Source organism: Fringilla coelebs, assembly GCF_963513975.1.
Source record: "Fringilla coelebs genome assembly, chromosome: 13".
Lineage (NCBI taxonomy): Eukaryota > Metazoa > Chordata > Aves > Passeriformes > Fringillidae > Fringilla > Fringilla coelebs.
The window spans coordinates 11,345,586-11,359,669 of NC_140039.1; the positions used below are offsets into that span (position 1 = coordinate 11,345,586).

The 14,084-nt window shown below is 42.2% G+C and overlaps 1 protein-coding gene across 2 annotated transcripts in view; it reads right to left on the reverse strand.

Moving 5' to 3' along the window:
• Nucleotides 1-13,291, reverse strand: part of KBTBD12 (kelch repeat and BTB domain containing 12) — a 29,892-nt gene extending 16,601 nt beyond the window's left edge. Inside the window, exons 1-3 of one of the 2 annotated variants that reach the window (XM_084214704.1) lie at nt 12,292-13,291; nt 10,964-11,234; nt 7,592-7,742 (exon numbers count right to left, since the gene is read on the reverse strand). In XM_084214704.1, coding sequence (XP_084070830.1) covers nt 7,592-7,742; nt 10,964-11,234; nt 12,292-13,235 — 1,366 coding nt within the window. In that variant the 5' untranslated portion in view covers nt 13,236-13,291. Of the gene's footprint in view, nt 1-7,591; nt 7,743-10,963; nt 11,235-12,165 lie in introns of both variants that reach the window. The other variant, XM_084214703.1, reaches the window with a different exon arrangement.
• Nucleotides 13,292-14,084: the final 793 nt, after the last annotated feature.

A 14,084-nucleotide genomic window follows, 5' to 3' on the forward strand; every position in this document is an offset into this window, starting at 1 on the left:
CTCTCTTAAAGCAATGCTAACACTGGCAGGTTGCTAACAAAGGAACTGAGGATATCAGACTCTCAGAGCACTGTTTTTCTGTGTTCCCAGATGCAGTAGTTGAGAATTACTCCTGTGAGAAAGTATATTTTTTTCCTCTATGGAAATGGATGTCTCAGGACTCTTCCCAAAGAGCTGAATACAAAAACCAACAACAAAAAAAAGTCTCAAATTTAAAAGAATTCACATCTACAACCAAGTGGAGGAATCTCACATTAACCAGGCTATTCATAACCTATAATGTATATACCACTTGAGATTTCAAATTGGCAGAAAAACCCCCTTGCTGTGTCAGACAGCTCTGGCCACTTTGTGCTCCATCACTCAACAATCCAGATCATCCTGTCCCTTTGGCTTCTTCACTCACTTTTATGGAACCATCACCAATGCAAGTGGAGACACAGGGAACTAGAGTTAACACCACAAAGACTGTCTTTATCTCTGGATAGAGCAGCTGAAAAACTGAGCTCTTGCTCTGCTCCTAGAGGAGCCTCTCCACAAAGTGGGGGTGACATTCAGGGAGCTCAGGCAGGCTGCAGAAGAGGGCACAGGAGTTTAGGTCATTAGGACTGTGTTTTACTGATGCTCCTGGAGCTATGGGCAGAAGGGGTGGGGGAGGCCCCAGGTGATGCTGCTCAGGATGATCAAGAGTGGTTAGTGCCCTCAGGGTACTGCCAGTGTTATTTTTTATCCTATAACTGAGTCCTCAGATCACAATAGCTAGTAATATGTGCTCTTAGTAGTGCCTCTTTGGATTTTTATCAAAGGAACCTTGGAAATGGGTGAAAAAAACCAAAAAAAAAAAAAGGAACTCTTCAGCAAGCAAATGAAATCCAAGATTTGTCTCCTGTAAAGCAGTTCATTATTAAACTGATCTCTGGAATGCACAATGAATTTAATAGTGCTAATCTCTTATGTAACATTTCCCTTCATTACCAGCACTCAAGCTGAGTCCCAGCAGTTCTATTTCTCTCTCAGTCCTGCTAAGCAGGGCTGGATGGCAGAGAAATGGGGGAATCATAAAGCAGCCCTGGCTTTTGGCACTTTCAAGGATGAAACCAAGAAGCACTGTCATCCTTTGCTAACCCAGAGCACAGCAGATGAGGTAATGCAGCTTGTAGAAGACAGGAGGGCATAAGACTGATTAGAAGCAGGGCTGAAAAACCAGATTAATCCTTTCCTAAGCATGGTCAATGTTTCAGTTACAGCTCCTTTTCTTATAATATGCCTTTTCTGACTTCCTTTGAAAATACTTAAGTGTGTAGAAAGCAGTTTCAATCTCATCTATCAGACCAATTTATCTGCCTATTTTGGTTCCTTCCTGCACATGGACACTTTGGAGGCTGTTGCACAGGTACAAAAGCTCAGAATCAGACCCATAAGCTGCTACTTGTCAGAAGTCCAAAACATATTTATAAATAGACATGTTTATTTTAAAAGAAAGTGTTTTTCAAATGCACAGTTAATATTCAAGCGTGAAAGCTAAAATGTTTCCTTCCAGCTCCTCCTACACACACTTTCTTTTCCAGAGAGACCCCAAAGTACATATTCAAATAAGTATTTTATGATCAAGACGTTCAGTATTTAATTGAACCTCATTTAACTGTTTAAAACTTCTAAAAGAAGCTTTCAGCAAGAGCCCAGGGGAAAAAACCCAAATTGTAAGAGGTAGGATGCCAGTCTGAGGAGGATAAACAAAAATTCTTTGGTTCCTGCATCTTCCCTATTAGGATTTCTCATCTAAGTCCTTCAATACATTTTATTATTTATAAAGCAGGAATTATAGAGCATAAAAGCAACACATGGTTGAAGCTGTCATAGTGATACAGCTTTTTTTTACCAGTGACCTGTATTTCAGAGACACTAGTTCTACTGAGTGTGTTTTAACAGAGGTAATGAATATGGCATTCAAATGGATTCATCTGGATAAATTTTCCTAATTTGTATGTTGGCTGTGATAAGTTTTCAGAGAAGTAGCTGGAAAGGATATTATTTAAAGTGAGAGATTAAAATGCATGACCTTAAATAGAGCCCTCCCATCTGGTTTTCTTCCAAAAGTGTCTCAATTGCCTCTGTCATTAAGAACACAATACTGCTCTTTCTTGGGCTTTCCAACAAATATAGTTATGCTCCTGGGAAAATATGGAGAGAAAGAGCTGAGACCAGTGAAAAGAGATGAATAGGAGAAAGGATTTTGAGCCTTAGGAAATGCTGTTCATTTACTTATGAGGATTATGTATGGTGTATAAATAGCAGGAGAGTCTCTAGGAACACCGCACAACAAACAAGACAATTATGGTGCAGGACTGCTGATTAAGACACACGGTACAGGTTCTTGAACAATGCTATTACTCAGGCCAAAAACTCTGATCTACTTCTCATTTTCCTTCCATCAGCTTGAACTCTACAATAATTCCATTTAAGTCATTAGGGTTTTACATGCTGGAGCTGGCAATTAGTCTGGAAAGGGTTTTTGGACAGTGACTACATACTCTGTGCTGTGCCAAGAGGACTTTTCAGAAATTAACACTTCAAAGGCTAAGCATCAGATTCTGATCTGGGTGAGAATAAAGTGATCTCAACACAACTGCCATCAGCAGACTACTTACTACAGATTTACACCTACGTGGATGACAGCAAAAATTAAACTTGTCTATCAAAGAGTCTGCTACTTCACCTTATTCAAAGCTAATATTCCATCAATTCTTTCTGCTTCATATTTATGATAGAAATTGCATTTATACACCACAGATATTAGAGAGGATCAACTTTCTCTGCAATGAGAAAGTTCATCTGTGCTCTAGAGTCCCTCAATGTGCCAACAGCTGTGCAAGAGATCCTGCTGGAAAGAGCTGACAACCTGACTTCATTTAAGGACTTTGTTTTCAAGACTTGCTTGAAAGAAATCTTCTGTCTCTGCATCACTGTGTGGTCAGCTAGAAATCTCTCTTTATTTCCTGTTTTCTTTCCTGGGAAGCAGGGTGTGGTCCTCCAGGCATACCGAAGATATCTTGTGTTTATGTGTTTCCACCTTGCCTCCTTTCCTTCCTCTGCCTCCAGCAGCCCCAAGTGGATCTCCTTAGCTGGCTGCAGGATGCCCATGGAGATGTGCACCTCAAAAGGAACAAGAATGGCAGGAGAAGTGGGGGATCCCTGTGGGAATCCAAGGGCTGCCATTCCATGCTTCTGAACAGCCCCTTCACAGAGCGTCCCCTGACTGGGGCTGCACAGAAGCCTGTTAGATGTGCAAGTTCTGTGCAGGCACAGAAGCCTGTTAGATGTGTAAGTTCTGTGCAGGCACAGAAGCCTGTTAGATGTGCAAGTTCTGTGCAGGCACACTTCACCATGAGAAGCTCCCATTAGGATTAGGGAGGTTATCAATAGCAGAGACTCAACAAAAGCCTCTGCCTCACCTACAGCACAAAAGTTTAGACATTATGCCTGAGCCATCTCTGAGGCCACTACATGACAACAACTTATGACCTATCACAGCTGAGACAGCCACAACACACAGAGTATCCCACACAATTTGAGAAAGCTTCAACCCATACACAGTAACACCTCACCTCATCAGGAGGCTTCAGGTGTCTGCCCACGCAGAGCAACATCATGACACTTCAGAAGGCTGCAAGCATCTGCCCTTCTTGTTCTTCAGCCCAGCCTTTTGTCCCCTCCTGTTGATGCAGTGCCCCTGTGTGCCCTCTGCTCCCCTTGGTGGCTGCTCAGTGCCCCTGGGCACTCCCTGGCTCATTGCTGTCAGTGCTGCTCACCTGCTGCTCACAGCTGTGCCCACTGGGATGGGGCTGGGCCAGCCCCACTCCCAATGACCACAAACTGCACCTACAATGATCCTCTTCAGAATTTGTCTTTCTGCACAAATCACCCTTGACAGCATCTTTCTAGACTCCCAGAGTGCCTGACACTCCTTACAAAGCAGGGTGATCCACAGCTTTGGGGAGCCTGCAGTGGTTTTACCACCCTCATGACAGTTGCTATTCTTTGCTCTGTCACTATCAATCTCTATTCTTTCCATCCCCATTCTCTCCTGAACATCATCTCCATGATCAAGTGCCACATCAGCCAGATTAGGAGCACTTTCACTTCCTCTCAATGCCGTGAGCTGCCTGTTCCCCCAGCTGGAGTTACCATCACAATTGTGTACAAAGGGGAGCTGGACCCACCTCACAGCCCAGCAGCCTGAGAACTCACAAGGTAACATGAACCTGGCACCACAGATAAACCATGGAATGAAGCTTTTCTCTGGGAGGTTTAGTTACAGTTGGTGAGTGTGAATTTACAGCTGGAGATGAGGCCACGTGCGGTGTCTGCAGAGTAAGATGCCACTGTCATGTCTGTATCACTGTTTCCAGCCAGAGTTCATCTGGAAATTGCTTCATCACTTTGAGAGGTCTTGGAAAATGCTTTAATCTCTCCACAGAGTTTTCAGACTGTGATAGTCAACATTTAGCAACCACTTTGTCTTCTTAATTTTAACAGATAAATATCTGTTTCCACCAATACTCTTGCAGGTGGATTTAAATCAGCATATTCAAAGGCAGAATTTGTTGACCAATCATTTTTGGCTCAGACTTGTCTTTCGATTAAAAAATTAGTTGTAATGTTATTTGACTTCCCAGGAAAACAAAACTTATGCAATTATATGTGTGGTCTCTGTCTACATTTACATTATTTTCTCTACCTTACATAGCTTTTGTGCCTGTTGGCCAGTTTCAACTAAATTTTGCAGATTCATGGATGTTAAAGTTCTTACAAGCTTTGTGAAAACTGGCAATGAGGATGTTGTGAAAGCAGCCCAGACCTAGGTCAAAATGTCTTCTCTGCAACTGATATTCCTGCTACCTGATGGTGACTGATCTGTGTCTGCACTTGCTGCAGTTACACCTTGAGTGGGCAGAGCATCAGAAGGGAGGCAGGCTCAGAAATGTAATGGTAAAAATAGCCCAATCTTTCTCAAAAATCTGCTACTTGGAGCAGCATGTGAGCTTAGTTACCCTTGGTATAAATCATAAGTTTGTCCATTACCCCAGATTTACACTGCTAAAACTGAGAACAAACAGTGCCTTTGTGAATGTTTAGTTAGACTGAGTGGCAAGAGTGAAGGGTCTAATGCAGCAAACTGTTCACCTAAGCATTAAGTGCATTGGTTCCCTCAGGAATAGGCTCAAATAAAGACTGCCATGGGAAGGTGTGTGAGCCAGCAAGATGATGGAGACAGAGCAAAATCCTCTGGTACCAACCATGTGCAGATCAGATTGTAGCCAAGGTTTTCTCTCCCACGCACAGAGAATTACTGGTATTGGCCAGCAGGTAAGAACGAATCCAAGCCAGTGTTCACCTCCCTGAATACTGCAGCACTGGCTGCTACACATACAAAACCAAGGCTTTTTATATTTTTAATTAGCAAAATGCTTCTGAAGGTCCATGAGACCATGAACTTTCCTCAATGCCATTTAAACAGGCATTTTTTGGATTTAAGGCTGTGTTATGTGTTCAATCCAATCTGTACATTTCATTACGGTAATCACTCACTTATGCTTCTTGCTTTGTGAGATTTTAAGGGAAGAACATGGATGCAGTTTTCCCCATTAGCCACTCCTTTTCCCTGTGCCAGTGTCAGGCTTGCTGGGAAGAAGACTGTCAATTTGTTTTATCACATGCATCCCAAGGCAGCTGCTTTTCTTTGCTCCCTGACTCCCTGTGTCATCACAGCCCTCGAGGTCTTGATCTGGGAGCACTTCTCAGTGAGACACATGAATGCTGCTGTTCTCTTCCCAGCTATTCCAGCTGCTTCTGCTGCCCCATTAGAGCATCAGTGTCAGTATAAATAATTATATGTATTTAACCTTTTACAAAGCACAAAGTCTCCATGTTCTCAAAGCACCTTTGAACCTGGGCAGCCAACACTCTCATTATTTAACAGCACACTGACATTCTCTATCACTAACCTTTGACAATAACGACCCAACTTTCTGTTTTCAAAACTCACTTTTCCATATGAGCTTCTTTCACCCTTCCTCCTGGTTGTGCCTATGGGCCTCTCTCAAATCACTTAAGAGAAAGAAGTTTCTCTAAAGGAAGACAAATGCAGCATTAAAGCCACTTTCCTCTTCTGCTTCAAAGACACCTTTCCTGCATATCTCCCTTTCTGTATTATGAGCCAGGAACAAACTGCTTTATCCCTGGTGTGTAACAACCCAGACAAAGCCAGAACACCCTAATAGAAGAGGTATATTAGCTGATAACACTGTACTCTTGTGTTCACTTTGATCAGCTTGTAAGCAGGAGCAGTTTGAAGCAGAGGGGATTGAAATGTCCTGAGGTGCTGACAGAATTGCTGCTTTCTTCATACCTAAAGCTGCCCATGAGACCATGGGAGCATGGAAGGGCATGAATCACTTACAGCCCACCTGTAGATTGACTGGATGAAGTTTTTTTCCTTCCTTCCCCAAGAACTTTCCAGTCATATATCTATATGCAATAAGGTTTGGGGGCAAAAGATTTTAGGATAGATAGGAGATTATTGAACTCATTTGCACAAATTGTAAAACTTTTGGTCAAAGTACTGTTTTGAAACAAAAAACCTGAAAGGATTCAATCAAAAATTGACAAAAAGAAATATTTATATATTTTTTAAAAATGCACTGTGTTGAGATAGGTGGAAGAGAAGTATTCACTGAGTTTTGTCAGGAGACAGTCATGATATAAGTTTTGGGAAATCAAAATTTTCTTTATCCTTATGCATTTCCTTCAGGATGCTGCATATATTCCTTAGCATTTCACTGCTCACCTGTGAAATGGTGCTTCAAGGCTTCTCTACTCAGCTTTTGAATTTCATTATTATTTATGCCACACACTGACACCCCAAAGAAAATTATCTTTGTTGCACACTACACATTCACGTAATTTTAATCCACATAAATTACAGAAGTAAGAAATAATGTGGGGAACAAATAACTTTATAAAAATACTCCCCCATTTATTGCCAGCCACCATCTATGTACAAATCACAAACAGGACGGGACTGCTGAGGAACGTGCCTTGAGCTGTTTTATTTTCCAGCATCACTCTCATTACATGGTTATGACAATGGGAAGATGCCAGCAGCTCACATCCCAGGCAGCAGACAAAGAACTTAATGTTACAACTGACTTTGTTAGTGTTTTGACCAGTCACAAAAAGCAAAAGCATATTGACAGTATTTCCATCCAACCACTATAGGCACACGTACCTTTGGTTAAAACAATGCCTGATTATTTCAAATACAATACCTGCTTGTAGGCCTGAAAACACAATGTCAAAGCTCCATTACTAAGCTTAGAACTTCCTAATATCTCACTAGATATACTTTTCTGAGGCTTAGGGAGTTATCCTAGACAAGCAGGAGTTATTCTAGACATTACTCCCCATTTAGTACGAGGTACTTTGCCCTTCAGTACGTAACAAAGGGTGAGATATTTCACTTCACAAAGGCAAATTGCTGTGAAGAAGAAAAAGTCCTGGTGCTATCTGTAAAAAATCTGTTTCCTCTTACCCAAGACATAAATCTCCCCATTGACTACGGCTGTGCTGAAGCGGTACTTGGAGAACTTCATCGGGGCTCTCTCCACCCATTTGTCTTGGCCCGGGTCGTAGCGAAACGTTCTGCTGCTCAATCGATCCGGCTCCTCGTCAGGCAGATCCATCTGCATGAAATATGACAGCCATGTAATAACACAACATTTGGAGCCCTCCACACATGCCTGCAGGCAGTTAATCACAGCAGACAGCTCGGCAGATAAACAGCACAAACACATCAATTACAGCTGGGGGGGATTGTACTCCCCAGGGTTCACCAGCACCCATGGCTGGTGGCTGGGACTCTGCTGCAGAAGGAAAGGAATAAGTGGATATCTATTCCCTGCAGCAACAGAGTCAAGAATTTGGGTCCTAACAATACATTCAGGATTAGGTTAGGGTTAAGGTTCCCAGCTCGGGAAGATCATACCCCCTTCCACAAGGCTGCTGTGCAGTCCTACTAATAATGAGGGAAAACCAGTCTGTCTTTTTTTTCCTGATAAATGTTGAAATCTCTTTCCACTATTACTCAGACTGTACCATGAGTCTCAGTCAGGTACTTTGCTGGCCTTTCTCAGTCCTATAGATAAACATATATTTATATTTATATTTATATTTATATTTATCTATTTATATATATATGTTTGTATATACATGTTTTTATATATTAATATTTATATATATTAATATATTTTTCCATATCTTATTCTAATAACCATTTGCATGTTCATTTAGTCATCCTAACCACTGTAATGTTGTTCAACAGCTGTAACTTCAATAGTTTTCATAATAAGCTCCTGACCCCCTCGCTATATCTTTGCTGCCATAACACTCATACTCACTCCTACTCCTCTTGTTCTCTCTAATCTTCTTCCCCTTTCTCTGCCTGGCTTATACAATGCAGGGAATTCAGATGCTGTTTTCTGAGTATGACACCCTTGAATGTTAGCAGTGGGATGTGGAGGGAGGATTCTGAAATATTTTGGGATGAAAGTTTTCACATAGAGAGAGTGAGAAGGAGAGAAATACTTTGCTTACTTGTGATGGTGTTACATGTGTCCTTGTTTTCTTGTTATTTTTCTTTCCCAAAAGACTTTCCAACTCTAATGTCGTGGATAAGATAGTAGGAGGCAAACTAGAGAGTAAATATAAAGCCCCTTGGTTATTCCCTGTAAGTGCCCCGGGCATGTTCTTTCTCCGTGGTAAGTGTGAAATGCTAATTTATTCACTGAAAGAGGGGTATTTGAAAGATGAGTATTTTCAGCACAGACTAAACATGTACTTAGGAGAAGCCACCACTTGACATGCTGTAAATTCACATCCAACCTCATTTTTGTGGTAACATTCTCCTTGGAGTGCACCCTGTTCTCTCTGTGTACAGAAAACATAACTTCCAGCAGCCCTTCTCTGTGTCTCAGGGGTCTGAAATCTTCTTCTCGGCCCCACCAAACAGTTTCTTCCATTTTAACAGCCCCCAGTAGCAAGGCTGGAGTCACTTTGGGTTTTAACTGCGCTGGCATCAGGGGGCCAGCCCGACGCTGAGCAGAGCAGCGCTGCAGTGAGCAAGTCCTCGCCCTCCTAAGCTGTTATTTTATGTCCTGGCTTGACTTTGTCTTGTCTTATTTCAATTACAAAGCCTGAGTGGGAAGGGTATTTTTCTCTGTCCTGTAATGGACACATGCATTTAGGGCACTCTGTCAATGCTGTTGTTAGTGATTGTTCAGGATTGACAGAACATTCAGTGCTGCTCCGTCCAGCACAGGGACAGCCCCTGGCCTGGCCAGCTCATTTGCTTTCCCAGTGCAGCTGTGGTAACCCCACATATGCAATCACTGCATCTGACAGGGGGAAGATAGATGGTACCAGAAGAATTCAGCACTCTTAGTGCTGGTCTTAAAGCACTTTTTTGAGTACTTTAGCTAATTTATTCTCTGTCTGTGCAGGTACACCAGAATCTTTCAAAGCTGTAGGTTTTGATCAATTGCTGTTAATCTGCTCATCTCAAACCTATTTCTGTATAAACTCAGACACCCATGCATTGTTACTGATAGTCTTGGTAGGCAGGTATCCACTTTAGGTGGGTTTAAAAAAAATATTCTTGGCTCAATATTTCTGACTCGTGCCTCTAAGCCACTTTTCCCTCTCACAATCTGTTCTGGAAAAAAGCTTAACAAAGCTGGTTGTCTGACTTCAACATCTGTCTTTGTTATATGACATATCTTTCAGTTCAAGTTTTTTTTACAGACAGATTGTTTCTACATTAAGTGTTTTCGTATTTTAGCTCTTCACATATGAGATACCCTTGCACAGTTGTTTCTGTATCAGAAATACTCTGATCTTTCTGTGGCCTCCCTGGGGACTCCCACACTCAAAATATTCAAAGAGGTGGAAGTCTTGTTAGCTGAATGCATCTCACTTTTAAATACTTTAAACAGTAATTTATTTCAAGAGGACAGAAACCATTGAGTTGTGATGACAGTCTGAACATATTGCAACGAGCATTACAGATGCTCCACTTCATTGTCAAGTGAATGTGGGGCTTTTTTCTGAGCACTCAAATTTAAAATTCACCAAGCAATAAATAAAAATGGGCTAGACTCTTAAAAAAAGATATTTTGCACTGGGAGCAACTGGAGAGAGTGAGCACTGCCCTTGACATCCATCTTCCTTGTAGCATTGTTCTGTATAATCTCTGTACTTCTGAACGTGTATCTGTGGCCCTGCTGAAAATCCCTGTAAAAACTTTATATGGCCAAGCAATGCAACAGAAATAAATAAATTGGTTAAAGGACCCTGTTTTCCAGAGAATGCTTTGACTTTTCATTTAAAATGTAATTTAATGAAAATCAAATGAATTAACTTTAGTTAACCAAGAAAGCTTCCTGAGAAATCAAGGTGAACTTTAAATGCCATATAGAAATCTGTCCCTGAAGTGTACCTGTGTAACCTGCTTTTTGAAGACAGGGCACAGTTAAGGGCCCCTGTATGATCAAATGCCATTATTTATTTTACCTAGAAAAATTAAGAGGATGGTGAATAAGGAATAGAAAGGATGGAACCTAAAATGACAAAGGAGATGTTTTTTTAAACTCTTACCCACTGTCCACATCTCTGTGAATACAAACTGCCCTTCCTGAAGTTGGTATTTACAGTGAGGATGGCATAGATGGATATTATTCTTCTTCACCCTGTCTGGTTTTCCTACAGAATATGTTTAATCAGAGGAATGTGAGCAACTTATTCTTCTGCTATCACTGATGTGACTTCCCATGCCAGCAGCTCTGTAAAACTCCACAACAGTTCCTGTTAGTGCACAAAGCAAACAAAGTAAATGGGCACAATTCTCAACCTGTGGCGTCCATCCACCCAGCACGTACAGCTTGTCCTTCACTGTCACCACCCCGTGGCAGGCCAGTGGCACTGGCAGGGGGGCTGTGCTTCTCCAGGTGCCTTGCTCCATGGAATACTTCTCCACACAGTTTGTGACCAGATACTGATTTTTCACTTTCATTTGCCCTCCTATCACGTAGAGGTCGTTGTGGGCAGTGCCCAGTGCGTAGAGCTCACGGAGCTGAGTGGTGCACAGGCTGTGCCAAAAGTGGTTTCCTCGCTGGTGGTATCTGTAGGAAAACCCACAGTTGTAAATGCCCTGCTTCACCCAGGTCCCATCAGCCTGGTTGGAAATGTTACCCCCTTTAGTTGTCAGTTTACTCAGTCCAGTGACAAGAGGAGCTCTCTCCTTCACAGAGAAGTTATAGAATTGAGCCCAATATTTACAAGATCAAGCATGTTTAGTACGAGGAATCCTAGGGGTCCTTTCAAAGATATTTTACCATAATTAAGATAAGAAGACACTTATTTCTGTGTGTGCTGCTCAATCAGTTTCTGCTGAAAATAGTGGGAGCAGTGAGAACTCAACACTGCTGAAAAGAAAGCCACTTCACCTGCCTCACTATGAATTAATTCCCTCAAATTTAGGCATTTGCATTTGAAAATGCTGTCACCATTTCAAAATTTGATCTTTAATCTAGGAAATGTGTGGTTTTCTTTAAAATGTGTGCGTCTGAAAGGATATGAGTAAAAACAGAATGAGGTTTTTGAGCTATCAATCATTATATTTAATCTATGAAGCATTATCATCACCATCAACAGAGAAGCATGTTTTCTCTGTTTTACTGGGCTCATTGGATCATCACTTGGCTCATTTCCCTCTGCTAATGACCTAGAAAAGAAGTATCCAAGGAAAATACTGAGATTTGGGTAAAGAGAATATAAAATCTACATGTCTTGATCAAACTGAGCTCATTTACTCAGAGATACCACAAGGGTAACTAACTCCTCATTCTTTCAGAAGAGTCTGGCTGTATGTATATCTCAGAGCTGTGAAAATAAGTTGTGACAAATTGATCCAAGCAGTCAAAATCTCTAAGAAAAAAGAAATCAAGTAAAAAATGCTTTGTATAACAGTCTTTTTTCTTTTTTGTCCCCAGGGACATTATTTAGATTTAAAATTTTTCAATAATTAGGGGATTTCTGACAGAGGGTACACACCTATAAATTTCAATGTTCCTGGTCCTTTGTCTAGACATTTTGACGGCGCTTGCCTCGCCTGCAACAATGATATCATTTTTCTCAGTGACAACACCAGTGCAAACACATCCCAAGCCCTCTCCATACTTTGGGGAGGAAATGAAGTAGGTCTTTCGCGTTGCAGGAGCAAAACAAAAGCTGGCATCTGCATAGCTGCCATGCCTGGACCTGATGCCGAGGGAGTTGTTGCCGATGCAGAGCAGGAGATCCGTGGTCTCCATGCCATATCGCAGGCTGAGGGCAGGGTGCCTGGACAGCTGGATGGTTTTCAGTGCTTCCTCGAACATATCATTGCATTCTGAATTGCACAGAATCATTGTGTTCCTCTTCCGGGCTTCCACAAGAAAAGAGGGGCTGACCAGTACCAGCCTCACTTGCTTGAGGAGCTCCACAAGGTGTTCTGCACGTGACTCTCTGCTGTGCTTGACCCATCTAAGGACGAGGTCCAGAATGCTCTCCTCCCTGGAAATATTCAGATCATCTGATTTGATGAGAGTCAGCAGCTGCTGGAATTCAATCTCGAGTATTTCTTCCTGCAAGCTCACCTCAGCAAAATGCTGATAGGTGTATTTCCTCGCTTGGTCGCATAAATCATCTGCCCCGATGTGGTTTGCAAAGTAATAGATGCCCACGCAGTTGGAAGCGTCCATATGGTCCATCATGTACTTCTGACACATGTTGCAAACCTCTTCCATCTGCATGAAGTAGGCAGCCAGGGCGACAGTCTGCACGTTGAGGCTGGTGAGGCGCAGCTCGGCGCTGTACACGTAGTGCAGGATCACGGACACGCTCTCGGCAGAGACCTCGTGCAGCACCACTTCCCTCTGCGAGCACTCGGCCAGGCCACAGGTGAACATGGCTCTGAAATAGGCACTGAAGGCAGCCAGCACCACCTTATGGCAGGGGAACTTCTGGCCTTCTGCAACCAGCACCACGTCGATGATCTGTGCCGATTCCTTCATGCTCTTCACTTGCTCCAGTAAAGCCAAGCTGTGGCGCTGCTTTCTCTTCTCCTCAGCCTTGCCATCCATGGTGGCTCTCCAAACTTCCTCTCTTTAAATATCCTCAAGAACTAAAGGTCTCCATTGGGAATGTTTCTAGAGATAGAAGCATAATATTGTCCAATAAGAACAAATTATTGGGCAAATGAATATTGCTGTAATTACCAAAAGTTAATAATCTGTATGGTGTGATATCAATCAGTAAGGTATAAAAATCGTGCAGAATTATGGGGAGGTCTCAGGTTCAAGGCATCCAAGACAAAATATAAGAAAAATCAACACTTCAAATGATCTTCAGTATTCAATACCTACCCCGAAATTCTGAGATTATTTAAAGGCTATTACAGACTTCCCTTCAAAGCAGCCTTTTTCACCTGCCTTCTCCCTCTTTTCCCTGATCCTGATACAGAGCCTATAAGAACTGAGCTGAGCTGAGAGAGTCAACACTCTGTGTTGTGGGTAGAGGCAGCTTTTACCCCCAAAGACTGGTAGTGAAGTGGCAGGAAGCAGCTTGGTCCAACTGGCCAGATTCTTTTCTCTCTCACACGAAAGCATAGGTCACTGGTTTCTACAGAGTTGCTACTGGATTCCTTTGGAATAAGTAAAGTAAATAGAGGAAATAAATTCAGTAAACAGAGGCCAGCCTTCAAGCTGTCCTCCTTCTTCTCAGCAGGATGTTTATGTGCTGAAGAGTCACAGTTTTGGTTCCACTCACTGTAAGCTCAAGGGACATTTTAAATTCAATTGTAATTATTAACATGCTCCCTCCAGTTTTATTTAAGGGGGGGGAAAGGGAAATTTGTGGTCTCATTTCTGTTTGGTTTTTGGTTTGTTTTGTTTGTTTGTTTGTTTGTTTTGGGGTTTGGTTTAGTTTGGTTT